The sequence below is a fragment of the Heterostelium album genome, assembly GCF_000004825.1.
Source record: "Heterostelium album PN500 unplaced genomic scaffold PPL_scaffold6, whole genome shotgun sequence".
NCBI classification, from domain to species: Eukaryota; Evosea; class Eumycetozoa; order Acytosteliales; family Acytosteliaceae; genus Heterostelium; species Heterostelium album.
Window position 1 is genome coordinate 739,333 of NW_008805068.1, and position 18,082 is coordinate 757,414.

The 18,082-nt window shown below is 32.2% G+C and overlaps 4 protein-coding genes across 4 annotated transcripts; 3 read left to right on the top strand and 1 right to left on the bottom strand.

Annotated features, from left to right (window-relative positions):
• Positions 1–128: 128 nt before the first annotated feature.
• PPL_06870 (calcium-binding EGF-like domain-containing protein) lies at positions 129–3,533 on the top strand (the record flags this gene model as incomplete). The annotated part of the gene is made up of 7 exons (XM_020577721.1): positions 129–603; positions 667–964; positions 1,008–1,363; positions 1,419–1,900; positions 1,925–2,806; positions 2,837–3,058; positions 3,090–3,533. The coding sequence occupies 7 exons, from the start codon at positions 129–131 to the stop codon at positions 3,531–3,533; spliced, it is 3,159 nt and encodes a 1,052-aa protein (XP_020432169.1).
• A 149-nt stretch (positions 3,534–3,682) lies between these two features.
• PPL_06871 (calcium-binding EGF-like domain-containing protein) lies at positions 3,683–7,844 on the top strand (the record flags this gene model as incomplete). Its single annotated transcript, XM_020577722.1, has 7 exons — positions 3,683–3,695; positions 3,980–4,894; positions 4,976–5,245; positions 5,335–5,679; positions 5,743–6,040; positions 6,077–6,601; positions 6,710–7,844. The coding sequence occupies 7 exons, from the start codon at positions 3,683–3,685 to the stop codon at positions 7,842–7,844; spliced, it is 3,501 nt and encodes a 1,166-aa protein (XP_020432170.1).
• A 174-nt stretch (positions 7,845–8,018) lies between these two features.
• On the top strand, positions 8,019–16,497 carry PPL_06872 (calcium-binding EGF-like domain-containing protein; the record flags this gene model as incomplete). Its single annotated transcript, XM_020577723.1, has 8 exons — positions 8,019–8,031; positions 8,300–9,229; positions 9,323–9,580; positions 9,647–9,991; positions 10,050–12,122; positions 12,564–13,383; positions 13,569–14,296; positions 14,357–16,497. 8 exons carry the CDS (start codon positions 8,019–8,021, stop codon positions 16,495–16,497), a joined length of 7,308 nt encoding a protein of 2,435 aa, XP_020432171.1.
• Positions 16,498–16,600: 103 nt separating this feature from the next.
• On the bottom strand, positions 16,601–18,048 carry udkC (adenylate cyclase domain-containing protein; the record flags this gene model as incomplete). Its single annotated transcript, XM_020577724.1, has 3 exons — positions 16,601–17,702; positions 17,806–17,970; positions 18,020–18,048. The coding sequence occupies 3 exons, from the start codon at positions 18,046–18,048 to the stop codon at positions 16,601–16,603; spliced, it is 1,296 nt and encodes a 431-aa protein (XP_020432172.1).
• Positions 18,049–18,082: the final 34 nt, after the last annotated feature.

An 18,082-nucleotide genomic window follows, 5' to 3' on the forward strand; every position in this document is an offset into this window, starting at 1 on the left:
ATAAAAACAAGGTCAATTCATTGCAAGTAATATACATTCTCAAAACTAATTATACACTGTACCAACCTTTAGAGTGCCTGTCGAAATCGAATTGCTTCGAATGCTCGGTAAATGGCATACCTAATTATATGAATGGTAATTACATTGTGACCATTGACCCAATAATTCAAACCAAAGGTTGTAATTATTCCTCAATGTTGCAAATAGCAATCAGTGAACCGTTTAGCGGTAAATCAACAAATATATCATTCAGTTATTCGCAGTATCAAATGTTCAACACTACAAATCCATCTAACGTAGATGTATTACCTTTGGAATCAGATATCATTGTACGACCCAGTAGCAACAACATTCAACCTCTGCTTTCAACTATCTATAATGTCATTTCCACCGTAAACTCTTTATTCACTTATGTTGTGCTAAACTCACTCACACAGAGTTTCTCAATTCCTACGATGATTGGATATTCTTCAGTGACTGGATTTTCAAAATACTTATATCAATCACCAATCCAATCAGGTGTATATATGACTCAAGAGTTATACTCTTTCAAAGATGTTTTGCCTTTAACTATGCGTATTTCCCCAATGAAAAATATAACCCGTAAGTTTTTAAAAACAAATAAATTATAAACTATATTTATTAACAACATAATCTAAAAATTAGAAATTTTGAACAAAGATTTGATTGTAAAAACTCTAACAGAGAGAATAATAGATGGAAATATTTATAGTAGTTCAGATTTTACACTTGGTCAATCGGATTCATTCAAAATCAAATACAATGATCAAACAGTTCAATTCAAATTCCCATTAGGTTTTGGAAAAGGAACATTGAAACAATATAATCATATCTTTGATTATCCATTTTCAGTTTATACACAATCGATGACTGCTTCACCATTATACCAATCACAATCGATCAAATCCAAAACCTATATCAATCCAATTCCACAAGTTGGTAAGTAAATGTATATGTTAATCTTATTATTTTATTACTAACGATAGAATTTTAGATAAAACACCACCTTCTTTAACGAGCATAATTATATTAGGTTTTTCAAATTACACTTACAACATAGTAGTTGATGCATTTGATATTGAAAGTGGTATTTACAGTATCACAATATCGGAGGACTATGATCCAAGAGATGAGAAAACAATCACTCTTTTCGAATCTGATTTGAGTAAAGGTACTTTGTGGAATGGAACATTCTCCAAACAAGTTGTTCAAACTGGAGTCAATCATGATAGTTCTTACAGCGTCGTTATAGAGTCTAGATCTGGTTTGAAATCAGTTTATAAAAGTTTATCTTTTATTCCGAATCAAATTGGATATCCAATACCAGCTTTTCCAACCGGATGTATGTATATCTTTTATGATTTTGCCAAGACTATTACTAATCAATCAGATATTAGATTTTTGGACAGCAGATGATATTATCAATTTCATTTCCGTAAATATTACCAACTCTACTCCAGTAGCAATCTATACCAATAAACTATATATCAAGATTAACAAGGCATATGCAAGTGCTCTTATTCCAAGAATTCAATTAAATATCCTACCTCCAAATCTATCAAAGCAAAGATTAATTCTGTTTGGAGAATATATATCAAGTGGTGCATTTCAAGGACTTCATGAGTTCACAGTTCCATACATTCCTTTTACATCTAGTTTTGGTGATAACATTGAAGGTTTAATTCTTGGTGACCGGGACATTCCCTTAAATCTCCTCTACATCCAATTCTCAGCCTACACACTTAGGGTATCCTCAAGTACAGATATTATCATGATGCCACCAATATTTAAATCAATCAATATCAAGTCAAGTGAACTAGGATTACAATTCAATGTTACTTTTCAATGTTTTGGTCAAGTCGATTGTGAAAATACACCAGTAAGAGGATATTTTATAGTACAGGGTGATTACGATCCAACTCCTTTGGAACTATCTTTTACAGGTGTAACAGGATATTACCAAAGTCAATATGTTTTATCTCAGACAACAACTTGCCGAAGTCAAAACTACACAGTGGTATCAGCATATCTTACCGATGGATATAGAGAGTCAGATTCAGAGTATCCAAACTTAATAAGTCCTTTCTTAAATATATACCAAAACTCAAGAACCACATTCTTGAAATGTTCAACAGCAACTCCTGATATCATTGCACCAGTTTTAAACAGCTTTTCAATATCCCAAACCACCATCAATGCAGCCATTGCAAATACAATTAAAGTGAGAGCAATTATTTCTGACGACAGAAATTTCAAGTATGCTCCAATGTTATATTACACCAGTCTACATGGTTATATAGATTCAGTAAATCAAAATGATATGACCATAGAAACGATCAATGATACATGCATTGATATCACCTATACTTTATATATTCCAAAATATTGGGGTTCTGGTAATATATCTTTGTCTCTTTATGGTATGACAGATGGGTACGATAACTTTAATGGATATTCAACTTATGACCTCAGTAAATTCAATCAGTCTGTTATTCATAGACAATATGATGGCGAACCACCCAATCCAACCCCTTCAATTCCTCAAGAACCAACTACATCTCCTCTACCATGCACCAATCAATGTTCAAACAATGGTGTATGCATCCTAAACAATCAATGTAAATGCAATTCAGGATATTTCGGTCCAAATTGTGAAGGTACTTCATTTGCCATTCCGAAACCACTTCCAGATCCAGAAGAACCGAGAGTGATTTCAGATCCAAAATCAGATATCAATCTTGAAATTTCAATTGAAGAATTGGTTGAAATCGATTCTTTGGAAGTTGTAAACAATCGATATTCACTTTTAAATAAGAAATGGACATTGATGACATCGAATAACAACAATACATATAAATATTCATTACCAATCAACAATGAAACTAATTTATACATTCAAATCGATTGGTCAGACCAAGAGAGAATCATTCAATTTGCAGGATTAAACATTACAATTGCACCACACAGTTTGAAATACACGATTTCACTCGACCATTATTCATTCAAAATCGAATCTCAATTATCTTCAATTGAGAATGTCAACCAACTTTAGTTCCAACGATGAAAAGTGTTCATCATCGATCGAAACATCAGGAGACAACAACGATTTGGAATGGATCAAACTTCAATACAATGGAAAGATTCTTTATGGTAGATTCGTTCAAATTGCATTGGTCGATGGTCAACCACAAAAAGCATCGACCAAGTTGATCGAATCCGAAGAAGAAGGTGGATCATCTTATTTTGGAATTAACATTCCATTTTTCGTCAATACAGTCGTATTAGATCCCGATTTCTCAGTGTTGGTAACTGATCAATATAATAATTGCAAAGATGATACTGTTTTATCTACTGGTGCCATCATTGGAATTGCTGTTGGTGGTGCTGTCTTTGTAATCCTGTCACTATCTACCTTTATGATATTATACAATAGAACTAGAAGAACTAAATTATTATACAAATTAAGAGCTCTCAGGGGATCAAAATCAACAAAATCCGTAGAGTTACAATAACAGCCAAAAGACTTAACCCAAAATTTCATTTTCTTTTAATAAAATCGAATTGTAAAAATTATTATTGTTTTTGTTTTCTTTAGAACCTTACATCTTATTCTAATCAAGATCCATCTACTAATTTTTTTATTTTATTTTATTTTTGATTAATGTCACAGATTTGTTTATTTTTGACACGACCTGTCAAAAAAAATATCTTGTTGTTTAGTCAGATATTTTTTTTAAATGTTTATTTTTTGATTTCTTTATTTACTGTCAAAGTTTAAGAACTTAACTTCAAAGATGTTTAAAACCTTTTTAAAATATTAACATTTAAATGTATAAAAAAATAAGTTTATTTTTATTATTTCTCTATTTTTGTGAATTTATTAGTTAGTATAAAAAAAATTAGTTATTTTTAAAAAAACAATTATTTATTTTAATTTAATTTATTTTATTTTATTTAGATGGATTTTCTTATGAAATAAAGTATCCTGATAATTTACCGAAATATGGAACACCAAATTGTACTTTTATAAGCCAAATTTCGGTGGTAAATTATACCGAAGCAATTCTTTTGACAAGTGAACACACATTTTCTTATGAAGTAATTCTTATTCCCCCAAATAGTTTTACTTCAATTTTAAACTTTAGTGTTACTCCAGATAGCGACGACCCAATTGTATTACTAAATAAGCGAATTCCAATAAAATTTGATTTCGATTGCTCCGAAGCACCTCTACTATCACTGAAGAGTAGTGAAGATACAGTATTCGTCGATAGGAAGATATCTTTAGACGTGGTTTTATTAGTTAAATTAAATTACACACGATACTATAGTCTTGGTTGTCAATTGGCTCGAAATTATTCGAATTGTTTTGGTTGCCAAATTCAAGGAATTCCATCTTTCGCTGATGGTTTATTTAATATAACGCTCAATCCTATAATGAATATTCATTGTAACTATTCAACTTCACCACTCAACATTACTATAATAGATGTATATCAAAATTCAGCTTATACCCTTCAAGTAAATAATCCACTTTCCACTTTAAATAATACCAACTTTATATCAGTATCTACCTATCCAGAAAGTATTCAAATAGTAGCTACATATAATAGTAATAGCATTGGACCAAAAATATCTTCAATCATAGAAATAAGATCTAAAGAAAATCAATTATTTAATTTAATTGCTATGAATTCATTCTCAAATAATAATATTCTACCCACTTTCATTGGTTATTCCTCCAATACATCTTCATCTCATTATTTATGTCAAACCCCTATTCAAACTAGTCTATCATTTAATCAAAGTTTATATAACTTTAAAGATAACATAGTTTTATTAAATAATAGAATGATATCTAAAGAAATACAATGTAAGTTATTTATTTAATATTTATAAATTATTATTATTTATTAATTTTCCATATTAGATATTACAAATAATAATCTTATAGTCAATGATATTTTTGAAAATGTTATAGATGGGAATATTTATATTCGTTCAGATTTTAGACTTGGTCAATCAGATTCATTCAAAATCGAATATAATTATCAAACAGTTCAATTCAAATTCCCATTTGGTTTTGGAAAAGGAACACTTAAGCAATATAATCATATCTTTGACTATCCATTTTCAGTTTATACCCAATCAATGAATGTATTACCAATATATCAAATTCAACCATTCATTCCTCAAACATATAACAATCCTATTCCTGAAGTTGGTAAGTAACGTTATTTTGTAAAAACTAATCAAAAAAAACAATTTATTAATTTTTATTTTATTCTCATTTTTTTTTTACAAAATATTTAGATAAAACAGCACCATTCTTAATCAGTTGTAATATTACAGCATTATCATATTATTCATTTAGATACACTATTCAAGCTGGAGATATAGAAAGTGGAATCTACAGTATTACAATTCTCGAGGATTATGATCCAAGAGGTGAAGGAACTGTTATTCTATATCAATCAAATATAATTGGTGGAAATATATGGAATGGTACTTTCAGTGTAGATATGAATGTAGATGGTTACAATCACGATTCATCATTCAGTATTGTCATTGAATCAAGATCTGGTTTGAAATCTATTTTCAAAAGTGAAACTTTCATTCCCTTCACTGTTAACTATATTAACAGATTCCCAAAGAAAGGTATGATACTATTAAATTTGAATTAAAAGAATAACATTAAGCTAATACTATTTTTATTATTAGTTTACTGGTCTGTAGATGATATTTTAGATATACAAGCAGTATTTAACGATACAAATCCGATTGGAAAATATACTTCAAAGCTCTTCCTACTATTAGCTGGCCAAGATGATGATATTATCCCAAGGATTCAAATCGATATTTTACCACCAAATCTTTCAAAAAGTAACATGATATTGTCAGGTAGCTTTGTTCCAGGAACAGGTTTTCATGAGTTTTCACTTCCGTATATTCCTTACTCCTCTAGTTTTGGTGACAACTTGAACTATGTTCTTCTTGGTGACCGAGACATTCCTTCCAAGTTTGTGCTAAGTAGATTCACCAATTACTACATCAGAGTCGAATCCTATTCGGATATTGTCATGATGCCACCGACATTGAAAGCAATCGATATTACAACTCTAGAGCAAGGATTACAATTCAATTTCACATTCCAATGCTTTGGTCAAGTCAATTGTGAAAATACACCAATTACCAATGGATATGTTGTGATTCAAGGTGAATATGATCCTGTTCCAAAGAGATTTAATTTTTCACAAATTTCAAACAATTTTGCGTCACTCGTCGAGCTATCCAAAACAACATGCCGAAGTCAAAACTATACCGTTGTATCAGCATATCTTTCAGATGGTTACAGAGAATCAGATTCTGATGATCCAAACACCATTAGTCCATTCCTATATATTCAAAGAGATAATCTTTCAGTGTATCATCTCTGCTATACACCAGCTCCAGACTCAAATCCACCAACTTTAACATCGTTCTCAATGTCTCCAACATCAATCAATGCATCTATCGCATATTTTATAGTTGTCCAAGTTGTTATTGAAGATGACCAAAGAATCAAATATTTCCCAACTTTGTATTTCACTTCGTTTCTTGGCAATATAAGAGAGATCGAACATACAACATCTACATGTTCAGCACAAAAAAATTCATGCATTTTAAATTATTTTTTTCCATTGGGAAGCTACTGGGGAGCAGGAAATATATCGGTGTCTCTCTACGGATTAACAGATGAATACGATAACTTTAACGGATATTCAACTTATGATCTCAGTAAATTCAATCAATCGATCATTCACCGTAAATATGATGGTGAACCACCAACTCCTGCTCCATATACGCCACAACCAACAACAAAACCACCAACAACACCTCCACCACCATGCACCAATCAATGTTCAAACAATGGTGTATGCATCCTAAACAATCAATGTAAATGCAATTCAGGATATTTCGGTCCAAATTGTGAAGGTACTTCATTTGCCATTCCAAAACCACTTCCAGATCCAGAAGAACCAAGAGTGATTTCAGATCCAAAATCAGATATCAATCTTGAAATTTCAATTGAAGAATTGGTTGAAATCGATTCATTGGAAGTTGTAAGCAATCGATATTCACTTTTAAATAAGAAATGGACATTGATGACATCGAATAACAACAATACATACAAATACTCTTTGGCAATCAACAATGAAACCAATTTATACATTCAAATCGATTGGTCAGATCAAGAGAGAATCATTCAATTTGCAGGATTAAACATTACAATTGCACCACACAGTTTGAAATACACGATTTCACTCGACCATTATTCATTCAAATCGAATCTCAATTTTCTTCAATTGAGAATGTCAACCAACTTTAGTTCCAACGATGAAAAGTGTTCATCATCGATCGAAACATCAGGAAACAACAACGATTTGGAATGGATCAAACTTCAATACAATGGAAAGATCCTTTATGGTAGATTCGTTCAAATTGCATTGGTCGATGATCAACCACAAAAAGCATCGACAAAGTTGATCGAATCCGAAGAAGAAGGTGGATCATCTTATTTTGGAATTAACATTCCATTTTTCGTCAATACAGTCGTATTAGATCCCGATTTCTCAGTGTTGGTAACTGATCAATATGATAAATGCAAAGATCCGTTATTATCTACTGGTGCCATCATTGGAATTGCTGTTGGTGGTGCTGTCTTTGTCATTCTCTCATTAACTTCATTCATAATATTTTACAATAGAACGAGAAGAGCAATATTGGTATACAAATTAAAATCATTGTTGAAACCAAAATCAAATACTGTGGAACTTAATTAAATAAATCTTTTAATATTATAAAATCAGCTTTAAAATTTTTATTTGATCATTGTTCAAAGTTGTGTGGATTTGGGGGTATTTTTTGTAAATTTTTCAAAAAACCCTTCAACTTTTTGACCAGTAAAGTTTAGATGACCCTTGGAGCGAACACCCCCATTTTTTTTTGATAAAAAAATGATCGACACCGGTTTATGTCTTTTTTATAGCTTTTTTTCTTTGAAGACAAATTTTTAAGGTCTTCACATTATTATGTTGGGTTTTACATCCGAGTTAGTATAAGCGATTAAAAATAAACAAATTAGCTTTTTGATTTTTATTTCAGAATTGTAGAAAATGAATAAACATTTATTACAAATAGTATTTATTCTTTTGTTTATTTGTAAATTAAACTGTAATTATTATTGTTATAAAACAGAAAAAAAGTTTCTTTATATTAATAGAATTTTTAAAAATAGATGCCTTTACTGCTAGTACAGTTTTAAACAAAAGTCCTGATGATGAACCACGATATGGAACACCAAATTGTAGTTTTATTGGTCAAGTTCTAGTTGTGAATGCTTCAGAAACAGTTGAACTGACAAGTGACTACTCTTTTACCTCGGAAGTCAATGTTATCGATCAAAATAGCATTAGTGCAACTTTGTACTTTAGTGTATCACCCAACACCAAGAATGTTCCTATTTCTATAAACAAACTGATTACTCTATCGTTTGCTTTCGATTGCCAAGCTCCACCTCTTTTATATATCTTAAATGCAGCTAATGCCCCTTACTTCTATGACAGGAGGATATCATTACAAACTGTTGCCACATTATTTTTAAACTATTCGCTTCCATACGATAATATTAAATGCGAGACTTTAGGTGAATCCTCTTATTGTTTCAACTGCTCCATCAGTCCTACTCCAAATATAAAATATTCTTACAATATTTTTGTTGACCCAATCTATAATACAACTTGCAACTATTCAACACCAATTAGTATTCAACTAAAAGACAACTTCAACTCCAACACTGTCAATTTCCAATTGAATACCGCCAATACATATTCAAAACTAAAGAGTACCAACTTTAAATCTCAAATGAGATATCCAAACACGACAGTAATAACCGCAACCTATAATAGTAATAACATCGAACCTCTGGTCTCTTCAGTTTTTGAAATTGAATCCAGTATCAATGAATTGTATAGCCTAGTTGTAGAGAATTCACTTCCAATCAGTTATGGACTTCCAACTTTCATAGGATTCTCACAAACCAAGTTATCGGGAAATTATTTATGTCAAAAATCAATTCAATCAAATGTATCTTTCGATCAAAAACTATTCAACATGAAGGATAATTTGGTTCTATTAGATAACTATCAGATATCTAGAGATGTAAACTGTAAGTTTTAAATATAAGATTTTTTTCCTTAATTATTCTAATCAAAAAAATTCTTAGATTTGTCAGGTATAAATCTTTCCATTAATAATTTAGATACAATCATTATAGACGGTAATATTTATAGTCGTTCAGACTTCACACTTGGTCAATCGGATTCATTCAAAATCAAATATAATGACCAACTAATTCAATTCAAATTCCCATTTGGTTTTGGAAAAGGAACTCTAAAACAATATAATCATATTTTTAATAATCCGTTTTCAGTTTATACTCCATCAATGACTGTTTTACCAAACTATCAAGCACAACCGATCAATTCTCAAACATTTAGCAATCCAATTCCACAAGTTGGTAAGTAAAATATTATTTTTTTTTGTTTACATTTTATTTATTTATTTTTTTATAATTTTTTTTTAGATAAAACAGCACCATTCTTAATCAGTTGTAATATTACAGCACTATCATATTATTCATTTAGATACACTATTCAAGCTGGAGATATAGAAAGTGGAATCTACAGTATTACAATTCTCGAGGATTATGATCCAAGAGGTGAAGGAACTGTTATTCTATATCAATCAAATATAATTGGTGGAAATATATGGAATGGTACTTTCAGTGTAGATATGAATGTAGATGGTTACAATCACGATTCATCATTCAGTATTGTCATTGAATCAAGATCTGGTTTGAAATCTATTTTCAAAAGTGAAACTTTCATTCCTTACACATCCGTTTATATTGATAAATTCCCTAAAAGAGGTAAATACCTTTTTTTTCTTTTTTTTTTTTATTAATTTATTAACCATCATTTTCATAGTTTCATGGGGTCTCCAGGATGTCCTAGCAATTTCAACAACATACACAGACTCAGATCCACTTTTCAACTATACATCTATATTGTCTTTGAAGCTAATGAATCCAGATGCAAATTTGGTACCAAGGATACAAATTGATGCACTACCACCACATCTTTCGAAAAAAAGTATTATTATATCCGGTACTTTTAACAGTGGATCAAACCTTTATGATTTTTCGGTCCCACATATTCCATACTCTTCCAGCTTTGGTGATAATATAAACTATGTACTTCTTGGTGACACAGATATGCCTTCTAAGATTTCTTTACATTCATTCGCCAACTACTACCTAAATGTTGAAGCAAAGTCAGACATTATCATGATACCACCAACATTAAAATCAGTTGTACCACTCAGCGGAGGACAGTTCAATTTCACATTCCAATGCTTTGGTCAAGTCAATTGTGAAAACACTATAATCACCATTGGATACGTTGTGATTCAAGGTGAATATGATCCTGTTCCAAAGAAATTTAGTTTTACTCAAATTTCAAACTCGTATATTTCACCTCCTCTCAATATCACAACAACATCATGCAGAAGCCAAACCTACACAGTTATATCAGCATATCTTTCAGATGGTTACAGAGAATCAGATTCTGATGATCCAAACACCATTAGTCCATTCCTTTATGTGAACCAAACGGATCTCTCATTTATATCTGTATGCTCGACTCCAAATCCAGACATAATTCTACCAAAATTAAATTCATTCACATTAAGTCCACCTGCAATCAATGCTTCAGTTAGCAACTTTATAATTGTCAAGATCTCAGTATCCGATGACCAAAGAATCAAATATTTCCCAACTCTATATTTGACTTCACTTCTTGGAAATATAAGAGTAGTAGATCCCCCTACACCAACATGCAATGTAGATAATAATGTTTGTACAGTCATCTATTTCTTAACATTACCAAGCTACTGGGGAGCAGGAAACATATCGGTATCTCTTTATGGATTAACAGATGAATACGATAACTTTAATGGATATTCAACTTATGATCTCAGTAAATTCAATCAATCGATCATTCATCGTAAATATGATAGTGAACCACCAGCACCCACGCCATCAATTAAGCCACTCACTCCAACACTCTCTCCACCAATATTAATATGTACAAAGAAATGTTCAAACAATGGTGTATGCATCCTAAACAATCAATGTAAATGCAATCCAGGATTTTTTGGTCCAAATTGTGAAGGCAGATCCTACCCCATTCCAAAACCACTTCCAGATCCAGAAGAACCAAGAGTGATTTCAGACCCAAACTCAGATATCAATCTTGATATTTCAATTGAAGAATTGGTTGAAATCGATTCTTTGGAAGTTGTAAACAATCGATATTCACTTTTAAATAAGAAATGGACATTGATGACATCGAATAACAACAATACATACAAATACTCTTTGGCAATCAACAATGAAACCAATTTATACATTCAAATCGATTGGTCAGATCAAGAGAGAATCATTCAATTTGCAGGATTAAACATTACAATTGCACCACACAGTTTGAAATACACGATTTCACTCGACCATTACTCATTCAAATCGAATCTCAATTATCTTCAATTGAGAATGTCAACCAACTTTAGTTCCAACGATGAAAAGTGTTCATCATCGATCGAAACATCAGGAGACAACAACGATTTGGAATGGATCAAACTTCAATACAATGGAAAGATTCTTTATGGTAGATTCGTTCAAATTGCATTGGTCGATGGTCAACCACAAAAAGCATCGACAAAGTTGATCGAATCCGAAGAAGAAGGTGGATCATCTTATTTTGGAATTAATATACCTTTCTACATTAATGACGTCACTCTAGACCCAGATTTCTCAGTGTTGGTAACTGATCAATATGATAAATGCAAAGATCCGTTATTATCTACTGGTGCCATCATTGGTATCGCTGTTGGTGGTGCTGTCTTTGTAGTTTTATTAATAGCTACAATCGTTATAATGAGTAACAGAACAAGAAGAATCAAGATGGCATATACTTTGAAATCAAAGTTTAAAATTAAATCAAGTAATGATGTTTCACTGAAATCAAGATAATCATAATAAAAAAGAAAAAATTCGTCAATTCCTATTAAATTAAAAAAATTCATATTAAATTAAAAAAAAAACAAAAATTTCAAATAATAAAAAAAATAAGAAAAAAAAAAGAATTGGAAAAATTTAAAATGGGTTGTGATTGGGGCTTGATTTATTGTGCCGAAAAAAAATGTTGCAAAACCCATCAAAATCGATTCAAAGTTTGATCAAAAAATATCTGATATATAAAACTGTTTAAAAGTATTTTACGAATTTATTTCTATTTATAAACAAATAATGAATCTTTTTTATATAATAATAACATTAATAATATCTATATTTGTTTCATCATATAATGGTATATAAATAACTAAAATAATGTCTGATTAATTAAAATGTATTAAAGTATTTTTTTTTATAAATGTTATTTTAGCGCAATTAAATATCATAAATATTGATCAAGGTCTTGGTAAATATGTAGTTTTAGATACATCATCTCAATACGGCACACCGAATTGTGATCTTAGAGTGTCTTTGAATATTTTTGGAAATAGCAGTATCACCAAGTTTATTCATAAAACCAATAACGTACCATTTTCCTATGACTATTACTACTTGAATGCTTCAAGTTTAAACTTAGTTGCAGTCATTAAGTTTACCGTCGATCCAACCATTCAGAATATTCTTTATTCCCTCGACAACATAGACATATTTAATATTTCAACAGTCAACTATTGTATACAACAACCAGCGGACATCAACCTGACCTATTCTGCGAACCCTATTACATTTTCAAACAGATTAGTTTCTTTGCAACTACAGACCATAGTTTTTGTTAATGGACTTGCATACAGTGCACCTTACACATGTAAGGCATTATATGTTGGTGGTCCAAACAATTGTTTCCAATGTAATATGTACGCCACATATCCATTCACTGGATATTACAATCTTACGATTGATCCTATTCTCACCACAGCTGGATGTGATTACAGTGCGCAACTAAATGTAACTTTGACTCGTACAAATGGTGAAAGCAGTGCCATGCAGCTAGCGAATCCGATTGGATCATTGGTTCCCCCGACCACTCCATCACAACAATCATATCCAACTGACTCGGTTCTTACTTTTAAATATGGATATCCAAAGCCAACACTATCAACAGTTTTAAGCTTACCAGGTCAGCCAAATTTATTGTATAACATCTATGCTTCTAGTACCCCAAGTTCTTATAATGAAGGAAAGGAATTAAAGTATATGGGGTTCTCGACGTTTCTGGGAAACAATTCTTTTTACTTGTGCCAAGTACCTCTAACAGCCTCGGGCCAAGTTACACAGAAATTTAAAACAATCATGCCAAACGGTGCCCAGTCAGTAGTAGCAAATAACGCACCTAATATATTGGTTTCGAGTAAGATATTTATTTTAATTTAAACAGATTCTCATTTCTAACATTTGATATTTCAGCTGAAATCAATATAATTTTACAAGTAAACACTCTTCAGGCGATATTCTTTAATGGAAATGCTTTTGTAAGATCAAATTTCACCCTATCACAGTCAAAATCTTTTGGTATAACCTATGGTAGTCGAAACATAGAGTTCCCTTTCCCATTTGGTTATGGTGAAGGTAATTTGAAACAATATAATCATGTATTTGATTATCCAATTTCAATTTACCAAAGTGGTATTAATGTTCAAGCAACATATCAAAATCAAAATATTCCACCATATAACTATACCAATCAAAATGTTTCCGGTAAGAATTCTTTGATAATTAGTTTTTCAAATTACATTCTAATTTTTTATGAAAACTTTATAGATACTACTCCTCCATTTTTGGTATCTATTAATATTAGACCTCTTTCACTGTATTCTTATGAGTATATTATTGTTGCTGGAGATAATGAAAGTGGAGTTTACACCATCAGGATCTACGAAGATAACGATCCAAGTCAATTTGGTTATGTAATTTTCTCGATTTCAGATTTGGTGAATGGTACTACTTGGAGTGGAACCTATAAAAAAAATATTGCTACTATAGGTTATAATCATGATAAATCATTTTCGATTGTCATTGAAGATAGAGCAGGTCAAATTTCAACCTATAGAAGTGGACAGTTTATTCCATACTATAATTTCTTTATACAACCATTCCCCAAACAAGGTATATATAAACAAAATTAAGTTATAAATCTATCTTTTATTAATTTATATTATAATATAGTATCTTGGAATGCCAATAATATTACTTCTTTCGGTTTTGCTTCACAGGAAGTTGATATTTCTGGTGGTAAAGTGGTCCAAAACAAACTTTCAATGAAAGTAACGAATCCAATTCAAAACATGTACGTGTTTATTGAAGTATATTCGATGAGTCCCACTATACCAAACATGAGAAGAATTGGAGGTGCAATTGATATGAACAGCGGTACCATATCAATTTTGTTCAGTACACCGTACAATATTTCAACCAATGGAGAAAACCTTTATTTCATTCTCAAAGGTGACCAAGATATTCATTCAGCCTACCTTATGAATAAGTTCATCCAGAAATGCATTATAAACTCCACCGATAGTTTGGTTATGCCTCCAGTATTCAAAGATATCCAATTGACAGCGACTCAAACTGGTATCAATATTAAAGCTGACATTTTCTGCTTCGGACAGGACGGTTGTGGAAATGCAATAATAGGTGGAACAATGTACATCCAAGGAGAATATGATCCAATTGTATACCCACTCTCCTTCCCCAACACCAATGCCACCACCTTGTTTTTCGATCTACCATTGAAACAAGCATACTGTAGAAACCAGACCTATTCAGTTGTTTATGCATTTATACATACTGATGCAGGTCTGAGGGTTTCAGACTCTTCAAATCCAAATTATATAAACCCATTTATGTATATAATCCAAGACAAACTCTCTCTGGAATATGAATGTACAACACCAACACCAGATACAACTCCACCCATTCTCGAAAGTTTCTTTATGTACCCAACAACTCTTCTGGCGAACGAAACAACGACCGTATATTTTAATTTGACAATCTCTGATGATCGCGGCTTTAAAAACTTCCCATACATCTACACTGCAATCGATAAACTACCAGGTCTCACCAGAGTAGACCAATCCTCTTACAACTGTACTTTTATCAAGGTACCAACAAACAAAACAGTTTGTGCTTTGTCCTATCAAACAAAGTTTTCCGCAAAAGATAGTTTCCCAATGGGAAATATCTCGGTTTCTTTATACGGACTTTTAGATGAATACGATAACTTTAACGGATATTCAACTTATGATCTCAGCAAATTCAATATATCGACATTATATGTACTCTACCCGAATCAACCTGTTCCACTACCAACTACAACCCCCAAACCAACTCAAACACCAACTTTCACTCCTTCGGTCACTCCTATACCATGTAGCAATAAATGTTCAGACAACGGTGTGTGCATCCTAAACAATCAATGTAAATGCAATCCAGGTTTTTTCGGTCCAAATTGTGAAGGAAAACCAGTTTTGATGCCAAAGCCTGTTCCAAACCCAGATGAACCAAATGTTGTATCCAATCCAAATTCCGATGTAAATCTTGAAATTTCAATTGAAGAATTGGTTGAAATCGATTCTTTGGATGTTGAATACTCTCGATATTCACTTTCAAACAAAAAATGGTCAATGATGTCATCAAACAACAATAATACTAACAAATATTCATTGGCAATCAACAATGAAACCAATTTATACATTCAAATCGATTGGTCAGATCAAGAGAGAATCATTCAATTTGCAGGATTAAACATTACAATTGCGCCACACAGTTTGAAATACACGATTTCACTCGATCATTACTCATTCAAATCGAATCTTAATTATCTTCAATTAAGAATGTCAACCAAATTCAATGCCACTGATGAAAAGTGTTCATCATCGATCGAGACATCAGGAAACAACAACGATTTGGAATGGATCAAACTTCAATACAATGGAAAGATCCTTTATGGTAGATTCGTTCAAATTGCATTGGTCGATGGTCAACCACAAAAAGCATCGACCAAGTTGATCGAATCCGAGGAAGAAGGTGGAATCTCCTATTTAGGTATCAACATTCCATTTTACTCTAACGATGTTATTCTGGATCCTGATTTCTCCGTATTACTATCCAATGACCCTGTTGAATGTAAAGAAAAACCTACACTATCGACTGGTGCCATCATTGGTATCGCTGTTGGTGGTGCTGCAGTGGTTGCTATTGTATTTTTAGCAGTAATACTTTCCAGTAGAACCAGAAGAATGAAAATCATGTACAATTTACGTTCAATGACAAGTCGAAAAGAATCATCGAATGTGCAACTAAAATAAATAAAGAAATAGTTTATTATCAATGTATTAAATATCTTTGATTATCGAGTATTGTATATTTAAAAACATTTTTAATTTATAAATTAACGTATTATTATTATTATTAAAGTTTTGGTTGTAAGAAACTACTTAATAATAATGATGATTCTTGTTTGTTATTACTATTATTGGTACTATTACTAATATTACTGGAATTCAAAGTATTATTTAAAGCTGGTGATTGTCCATTCGATTTCTTATATTTCTCTTGGTATAATTCTATATATGACTTTTGGATGTATTCCTTTTCGCCAAGTCCAAGCTTCTTTCCGGCTTCCTGTACAGAGTTGGCGTCGAAACCCTTGATCTGAACAAAGGTCTGTCCCAACTCTTCGAGCTCGTCGAAACTTATAATGATTTTGCCATCCTTGAAGATAGTGGATTTACGATGGATGATGGCGACCATCTGGTAACCGAGCGACATCAGACCACCGAGCATGTTGACACCAACGATAAAGTCGACACGTGGCGAAATGATGAATCCTGATTCTTTGATCTCCTCACTGAACATGATACTGTAGATACCGTCACTGTTTCTCACACGGATCCAATCGTAGGACGAGGTCTCGGTGACACCGGGTGGAATCAAATAGATATCGTAGTACTGAGCGACGGTTTGAGTCACCGGTTTGTTGAGAACGGCAAGCACCTGCTCCTGAGTGACGGCGGCCTTCACCGACTTGAGGATATAGATCGGGTTGAGCAGTCCAGAAAAAGGATTGAACTTGTTGACGATTTTAATTTCCGCAAGCTGTAGGTCGGGTTCGATGAAAGCTTTGTACATTGGGTAGACAGTGTCGGTGATCTGTTGCAGCGACTCGTGTGGCTGCTGTCCGGTACGCGAGACATCTCTAAAGATACGCTTGATCAAGTCAAAGTGGACACCTCCCGATATAGAAATACGAAGATCCAACAAATCACGAATCTCCTCGTGCAAAGCGTAGATACCTTCGATCAAGACAACCTTGGATTCGGGTGGTTGCACATTCTTATAGGCGTATCTTCCACTCTTGGTAAAGTCGTAGAGTGGTAGGTCGGTGGCACGATTTCCAACCAGATCAGTAATATTCTTTCTCAACAACTCAAAGTCAACCAATCTATAATCGTCATAGTTCTCCTCCAAGATTTGTCTTGAACTATCTAAATAGTTATCCATTGAAATTAAACTATAAAAAAAAGATAAAAATTGAGAGCGAGAATTTCGATGATTAATAAACTATTTGTTTATAAAATAACTATGTATTATAATATTTATAGATTTCTACATACACAGTCTTTGGTAAAACTGATACAATTTTATGAGCAAGACTTGTCTTTCCAGCTCCACTAGGACCGGCAACACCAATAACAATGACCCTCGATGCATTCTTTTTTCTCAACAATTGAATTGCCTTGACTGACATAAAGAATCCTTTATCGAACGACTGTTTTCCACTGTTAATTAAAATTGTTAGAGTGAATGAATTCGTTTAATATTTCTTACCAAAGTTTCACTCTTTGATCTGATGGCATATCGATTGTCAGTTCTTTGATAGACTTCAATTTC